This window comes from Mirounga angustirostris, unplaced genomic scaffold (genome assembly GCF_029215605.1).
Source record: "Mirounga angustirostris isolate CCGP_5_RB_7025 unplaced genomic scaffold, mMirAng1.0.hap1 SCAF_6, whole genome shotgun sequence".
NCBI classification, from domain to species: Eukaryota; Metazoa; Chordata; class Mammalia; order Carnivora; family Phocidae; genus Mirounga; species Mirounga angustirostris.
The window spans coordinates 46597500-46606309 of NW_026991714.1; the positions used below are offsets into that span (position 1 = coordinate 46597500).

An 8810-nucleotide genomic window follows, 5' to 3' on the forward strand; every position below is an offset into this window, starting at 1 on the left:
TCACCATTATCTCCTACTCTCATTCAGACCCCTAAAAGTTTCTTTTATCTTGCTCTACAGCTCATTTGTGAGGCATTTAAAAACATTTTTCAAATTATATTTTGTTTTGCATTTCCATTTGTTTGTGTAGGAGGAAAATTTTCGCAGTGTTTTCAAGGGAAATAGAAATAGTACTTCTATGAATTTCAGTTTCATCATTTATAAAGTGCTATCCACTTGTGGATATCTACTTGTGGAACTGTGGTTAAAAATTATACATTATATGTATAAAATGCTGGCCCATAATAGGTAATTAAAAAATGATAGTTGTAATTATTATCACTACTAAATATTCTTTTGTCCATAAAGTAAAATTTTTTTCCTAAATAAGGTTAGCTTCTGAGGTTGTATTTAAAAAAAAGAAATACTACCTTTTTTAAAAAACTTTAATGTGACACAAAGTTTCTAAGTTTCTTATAAGATATATATATATATATATATATATAATGTATGATGTCTTACTGAATGATTTTATATATATATATAATGTAAGATATCTTACTGAATGATTTTTTTTTTTTTGTATTTTGGGTTATGTAATGTTTTTAGGGCCTTGATAATGTAGTACTTGAGAAAGAATAAACTTCAAATAGAAAACTTATTTCTTCATGAGACTTTATTCTTATCACACAAGCAAAATTATGATTGATAATGTAATTTGCAAAGTCCAAATAATACCACTGAGGAAAAAACAAGGAGTAAAAAAGCCAACACATAACTTGAAAGGGATATTTGAAAACTGTCACAATATTATTCATACCCTCTTTGTCTACTAACATATTGCTGAAGACTACAATATTTTGTAGTAAAACCTTCTATTCATTTAAGTAATGCTAATAAAATAATTTTAGCATCAATCTTTTTTTTCTCACAAATTAAAATAACCATGGCCATACTTGGTGTTCTCTAAAGGAATATGGATACTACCAAAATCAATATTCAACTTGTAAAGGAGAAATATGAGATGTTGACATAATGACTCTTTATTCAGTATCTTCTTCCATGTTGGTCTGATCTAGGGCATGTATCTCTCTTTCAGGTAGTAACCCATATTCATTTAGGAAAGACTCCACATCCCCAGCAAAAAATTCCTCGGCAAACTGTTCTGTAACACTAATAAAATTGCTTATGAGTTCCCCACCTTTGTAGACGAGCAGTGTGGGGAGTACATCTGAGGAAAAGCGGTCCCCCGCACCTGTATTAGAAGCTTTTATTTTACAAAACTTGACTATAGGGTATTCAGCAGCAAGGCATGTAAAGCTACTGTTTAGAGTATCACAACCCTTAATGCCATCTTCATAAATATGAACAACAATTGTGGTGATTTTCTGCTCCTTTTCAATGGTTTCCAGGAATTGCTCCCCAGTTTCCAACTCATACACAAACCCATATCTAGGCCCAAAACTCAGCTTCTGGTGCATATCCTGCATACATTGTCTACGATATTTACGAAGGCAATTTTCATCTTCTTTGTCCCTGTGAATTAATTCATATTCTTGAATGCTCATCTAGAAATAAACAAAAGAAATGATAGAGATAATTTGGTCAGAAATTTATATTCTTTTTAAAATTTTTTTAAAGATTTTATTTATTTATTTGAGAGAGGGAGCACGCACATGCACACGCAGGGAGGAGGGGCAGAGGGAGAGGGAGAAGAAGGTTTCTCACTGAGCAGGAGTCCTATGCAGGGCTCCATCCCAGGACCCTGGGATCATGACCTGAGCTGAAGGCAGATGCTTAACCAACTGAGCCACCTAGGCGCCCCCAGTAATTTATAATCTTTAGACATACCAAACCTATTCTCAACTCAAAAAGTTTGCATTTACTGTTTTCTCCCCACCATCCTACCTCACTCCTGATGTGAAGGCCTTTTCCTTCTTCACCACATTCAAGCCTTTGTTCAAATATTACCTTCTTTGATTATACTACCTAAAAGAGTCCCCATACCATGCTTTCTATTCCTTATATTGGTTTATTTTTCTTCATAACAACAAACACTATCTGACATTGTGTTATATATTTATTTATTTCATAATAATAATAATAATTATTTTTATTTATTTGACAGCGAGAGCAGGAACACAAGCAGGGGGAGTGGGAGAGGGAGAAGTGGGCTCCCTGCCAAGCAGGGATCCCGATGTGGGACTCAATCCCAGGACCCTGGGATCATGACCTGAGCCGAAGGCAGACGCTTAACGACTGAGCCACCCAGGCACCCTCATAATAGTTTTTATAACTGATATGTCCCATGGGGCAGGAATTTTGTATCATTCATCTCTCTTCACTATCTGCTATAGTGTCTGGCATAAAATGGGAGCTCAGTAATTATTGCATGATTAAATGCATGCCTAAATATTACTGAGTATAGTTGAGCCACGAGATGGTCACAATCTCAGTAAAAAATGTACCAGTTAGCTACCCATCACTTTGGGTGAAAAAAATCCCAGCAGGGTCTACTCTCGAGTGGCTTTCCTAAAAAATAAAAAGAGTATACACACATAATTTAAATGTGTCCCCAACAAATGCCTTTAAATATTAGTGTCTCCTCCACAAAAGTTCTTTAAAAGATTATATCTTTAAAAAGAAAAAAAAGATGATATCACTTACTGACTTTTTGGAATATATGGGATAGAATTCAAGCAAGACAGCTTTTACTATTATTTGCTGTTCATAAGATCATTCAAGAGGTTAATGCTGGGTCAGCAGCAACAGCAGCACCTGAGAAATTCTGGGAAAGGCAAATTTTGGAGCACCACCCCAGATCTACTGAATTAGAACTTACATGTGTGAGGCTGAGTGAGCCATCTTTAAATGAGCCCTTCAGGTGATTCTTAGCTACTGGTTTAGGCTAAAGTGAGAAAAGACTTCCATCTTCCAAGACAGCTACTTTCCACTGCAGCTAGAGTGTAAAAGTACCTACAGAGCCTTTTTAAATAGCTACACCATTATTAACTTATTCCATAGAATGCTAAACACTCTCCTCCTCCACCAAAATACATATATATGTATGTATACATGTGTATGTACATATATATGAAGGAACAATGTGGGACATAGTATGATTGAGAGACGTGGAGCCACCCAGAATCACAGAAGTTGGATTTGCTGCTGCTTTGCCATCAAGTAGCCTCTCAAACAGCAACTGCTGATAATTTTTAAAGTGGAGGAGAATTGAGAAGGCAAGAAACTAGTATTTATGGAAAATCTATTATGTCTTAGGCACTTTGCATAGATTATTTTACTTAATCCTCACAATAAACCTATGAGGTAGGTATTATTACTCTCATTTTATAGATGATACTAAGATTCAGGTTAAGTAGAAATATCTGGTGCTTTCATTAATTCCTTCTTTTTTTTTAATATTTTATTTATTTGAGAGAGAGAGAATGAGAGAGCACATGAGGGGGGAGGGTCAGAGGGAGAAGCAGGCTCCCCGCCGAGCAGGGAGCCTGATGCAGGACTCGATCCTGGGACTCCAGGATCATGACCTGAGCTGAAGGCAGTCGCTTAACCAACTGAGCCACCCAGGCGCCCTCTGCCTCTTATATTTCTTTTTCCTGTCATATTACTTTTTTGCTTTAAGATAATTCTCAATTTTATTTGTTTTAATCCTAAAAAATGTTAAATGTTTTCTATAATTTTTAAGTTGCTACCATAGTTCTGTCAATTTAACAGACTGAATCATACAAATATTATATCAATATTATAATATTGATTTACATATGCATTTGTGAGAATTTGTTCCATTCATATATTCAGGTATTTAGGCATTCAGATACACTTCTCAAGCTTAACCTGTACAACACCTTTAATAATCATAATGTCTCTCATTTGTATGGCATTTTACATGTTTCAAATACTTTTACATTTATTTTCTCTTCACATCTCTTTAAAACAAAGAGAGGATGTGTTGTTGCAATTCTTCAGATGGGAAAATTTAATTGTCTCATCTATATCACATAGTGTCTCAGTGAAGGAACCCAAATCTGGAAACAAGATCTTGATGTTTCTGATGTAGTCTGTCTGTTGAGAATCAATATACAACTCATACGCATTGGTTTGGAGATAAATAACCCACTAAAGTGATTTACTCCACAATGGAAGTCACTTAATGGGTTTTAAATTAATATGATTGTTGTTATTATCGTTATATAAATAATGCATGCTAATTATAAGGATTCAAAAATGGGTTAAAAGCTAAAGGAAGAAAGTAATAAATAGTGAAATTTCACCACTCTAATACTCTGAGATAATCTCCATTTACACATTTTGACATAGCACATGGACATACACATTATATAACAAGTAAATAAGTGAGTCTTTTTAAATTCTGCTTTAAAAAAATCATGATACCTTTAAAAATATGTGGCTTATTCTTCTTACCTTCTTTTTCCTATTTGGAAAAAGGAAGTTGAGATCTTTCAATCAATCCCACCCTTCTAAATAACCAATATTGTCAAGTTGGTGAGTGTCTTTCCAAACTTCCACATATTGTTCATATAATTATATAAGTGTAAAAACATATACAGTGATATGTATTTTTTTTCCCTTTGCTCTAGAGAATGGGATCATCATATAACCTAAAATAGTCTGTTATCTTGTTTTCTCATTTTACAGAACTGCCTGTAAGTCAACTCATGTATTTATAACTCATTCTTTTAATAGCTGCTATACATTTTTTTAATTTTTTTTATTTTTTAAAGATTTTATTTATTTATTTGAGACAGAGAGAATGAGAGAGAGAGAGCGCATGAGAGGGGGGAGGGTCAGAGGCAGAAGCAGGCTCCCTGCCGAGCAGGGAGCCGGATGCGGGACTCGATCCAGGGACTCCAGGATCATGACCTGAGCCGAAGGCAGTCACTTAACCAACTGAGCCACCCAGGCACCCGCTGCTATACATTTTTAAATATGGAATACCTTCACAGGTATTTACTTCATTTCCTGGGTTTGTTTTTTTTGCCAACATAAACAATATTATAATAAATATTTTTGAAATATATCTATTTTATATCTCTAAAGTGATTCTTTAGAGTCATTTAAACTAAAAACACATTGTAAGTTATTTACTATTGATTTTTCCTTACCTTTCTGCTGAATCTTTCTTTTGAGTCTTTGTCATCTCTACTCTGAGGAGAAGACATTTGTCTGAGAATCTCCTTCTTTCTAGGTGGAACTGAATCACTGTCTTCACTCTCTAATTTAAACTTTCTCCAATCATTTATTACTCCTTTGGGTCCTGGAATAAAAGAAAAAACAAATCGTTTCCCTCTCTATTTTCAAAACAACTATTTATACAATTGAGATTTGTGTAAGTATCATCACTGGAATAGACTTGTCATCTTCTGTATCATAAAAAAACATCTTGTTTGGGCTAGAAATGTCTGACTGCCCTGCTCATAAAAATGTTTTCCCACATTAATCTTGTTAAATGGGTTTTGGCTAAGAATTTCTCTGAAACATCTACATTAATGAAAATACAAATTACATACTTTCAACTATTGGCAAAATTTGAGGGTAAAGATATTAAAACATTAGAATGTAGAGGGGAACTAGAATTTTAGAAAAATAGCACTTTTATTAAATAAGAAGGAAGCTTCAGCAATAATCTAGAATTGGCATCACACTATTAACAGGGACACTGAGATTATTGGGGAAACAAACTGAAGTGATATCAAGATCCAGAAAACAACAACAATATCACATACAAGACAACCAGTTAGAGAAGACCTGACCTCAAATAACAGAACTAAAATAGCTTTAAGAAAATTATTACATAATCATCCAATTCCTTTTAAGAATCTTTGGGATGCCTGGGTGGCTCAGTCATTAAGCATCTGCCTTTGGCTCAGGTCACGGTCCCAGGGTCCTGGGATCGAGCCCCACATCAGACTCCCTGCTTGGTGGGAAGTCTGCTTCTCCCTCTCCCACTCCCCCTGCTTGTGTTCCCTCTCTTGCTGTCTCTCTCTGTCAAAAAAAAAAAAAAAAAAAGATTCTAAGAACCTTTTACAAATGGAGAGAGGATGGGATTTGCAGATTAGGAAAAACTAAGTCAAGGATGATCCAACTGGAATTCAGACGTTCAGTTGTCCTGATAAATGATAAAAGTGCTTAGAAGGCCTAAATCCTTGGAAATATGGAGTTTTAAATATCCTTCACTAAAGATTAGCCATATCTATACCTTTAATATTATATGTGTGGATGTATTCTCTTTCTTCCACATATTTCTTAACAATTTCTTAATTTATCTAATATCTAATATATACTTTTAATATAAAGTTACTTATATTAAAATTATATTCATTGTTTTCTGTTTACTTGTATTGTCTTCATCTTCCAGATATGTTTTCTGTTTATACAAAATATGCATTGCATGTGTTTATATGTGTAGAAAAGAGAATCTTTTTTCTCCTTTTTTTTTTACAAGTTTTTTTTTACACTTTTTCTCACCTTGCTTTTCTTAATTCATAATGTATCTCAGAGATTTTTTTCATATACATGCATAAAGAGATTCTTCCTTTTTTAAAAAAAATGGAGGCATAGTATTACATTGTGTAGATATTCATTTACTTAAAAAAGTTTCTTGTTGATGTATATTGTTGCTTCCCCATTTCTTCTACAATATATAATCCTGAGTGAAGAACCTTGCACATACATTTTTTTCTATCTATGCAGGTCTATCTATAGGTTATTGTATTAGAATCACTTGGTCAAAAAGTATATATATTTCTAATTTTGATATTGCTAAACTACTCTTAAGGAGGTTGTACTAGTTTACACTCCTACCAGTAATGTATGAGTATGCCTCTTTTCAAAGTGTCTTATTAAACTTTTTACTTTTACAGTGTGAAAAAACTGTATCTCACTATAGTACTAACTCCATAAGTGCTATTTTTTTCTGACCTATCTTTTGCTCATTTCTCCATTTGATCGTTGTGATTTTTCTTATTGATTTGTAGGAACTTTCAGTATTTATTAGGAAATTAACCCTTTGTCAATTGAATTGCAGCTGGTTTCCCCCAGTTTGTCAAATGTTTTTTGAAATTTGCTACTGATGACCTAGCAACAGACATTTCTTTCCTTCCTTCCCTCCCTCCCTCATTTTTATAGCTGAATTTATCAATCTTCCTCTATGGTTTCTTGGTTCTGTCATACTTAGAAAGGTACTCTTCACACTGTTGTTATAAAATGAATTCCTGGGGCACCTGGGTGGCTCAGTTGGTTAAGCATCTGCCTTTGGCTCAGGTCATGATCTTCAGGTCCTGGAATCAAGCCCAGGTGGGGCTCTCTGCTCAGCAGGCAGTCGGGCTTGTCCCTCTCCCTCTGCCCCTACCCCTGCTCATGTTTGCTCTCTCTCTTAAATAAATAAAATAAAATAAAATAAAATAAAATAAAATAAAATAATAAAATGAACTCCCATGCATTTTGTCTAGTACTCATGTGAATTCATTCAACTCTGGCTAAATTTAAAGAGTCCATTTCGTATTATTAAAAGAGAGGGGAGAATATTAGTTTAATAAGATTCAATAGAGTTAAAAACCCTAAACTGTTATTTTTATTTATTTTTTTAATGTTATCTATTTTTTAACTGAAGTATAGTTGGTATACAATATTATTCTAGTTGCAGGTATACAAAATAAATGAAGAAGCTTAAGAGGTACAAACTAAACTTTTAAACTGACATGCTATTTGATTTTTAAACTCAGTAGTGGCATATATACAGTCCCATACAATTTAACATATTAGGAAAACAGGTTCTGGATGAAATGAATTGAAGTCAGTGTTTCTAGAGGAATGCTGAAATCCATTTGATTTAAGAATGTTTTATCATTTCTTTATTTTCTTCAGATTCAAAAAATTAAAATTAAAAACTATTTACCTTTTTGTCTACTATTGTTTACAATTGCAAGGAAAGATCATAGTCGGGGAAATTAGAGAGGAAAGAGCTTAATTATAATGTAGAAGAGGGCTTATGATAGTTGGGTATTAAGAATTTCTCAATAATTAGTGTTTTTCTCATTCTTTGACATCTAAATAAAACTACTTTAAGAGTATTTGATTTCACATTAATTTTCCCACTCAAATATTTTTTAGATGATTCCATCAAACCATTCAAAGATATTACTTAAATTTCATACTCAATAAGGGCAGTAAGAACATTAGAGATATCCACATTTAATTTTAACTTAATGATTTTTTTTTCTTTGGATTTGCATACCTGTATGTGTGGCCTGTCCTTCAAAGTCTTCCTCCAAACTTTGGCTTTTGGCTTCTTCCATTTTAGGTTTAGATTTGATATAATCTATAGCATAAACAAAGAAGTAATGATGAATGCTAGAATATATATAATTATATCCTATTATTCTCTTGCTGCCAAGTTCCATGCTAGGCTAAGAGTTCTCACTAAATGATGGTGTTTAGGATGTTTCTGCCTCCTCATAAAAGGACATTACTTTAATGTTTGTATTATTAAAGATATTTTGACCTAAAGATTTTATGTAATTTGCAGTTTGTTTTTACTTAAAAAGCCTTTAATTTAAGTCTATGTACTTAGTGAACATTATTTATTACTTATTTTTTTGTTACCAAATATCATACAATTATATCCCAATATTTTGTATAACACAATTTTAAAAATTAATAATAATTATATACTTACTGTTAATACTTACTTTGTGCCAGACATTGTTCCAATTACTTTATGTATCAAAAATCATTTAATTCTCACATAGCCATATTGGCAAGGACAATTGTTAATGCCATTTTACAATTGA

At 33.1% G+C, this 8810-nt stretch overlaps 1 protein-coding gene across 1 annotated transcript; it reads right to left on the reverse strand.

Annotated features, from left to right (window-relative positions):
* Positions 1-637: 637 nt before the first annotated feature.
* Positions 638-8315, reverse strand: PDC (phosducin). The gene is made up of 3 exons (XM_045870893.2): positions 8255-8315; positions 5124-5275; positions 638-1547 (listed from the first exon to the last, which is right to left on the reverse strand). The coding sequence occupies exons 1-3, from the start codon at positions 8313-8315 to the stop codon at positions 1023-1025; spliced, it is 738 nt and encodes a 245-aa protein (XP_045726849.1). The 3' UTR covers positions 638-1022.
* Between the last annotated feature and the right edge of the window lie 495 nt (positions 8316-8810).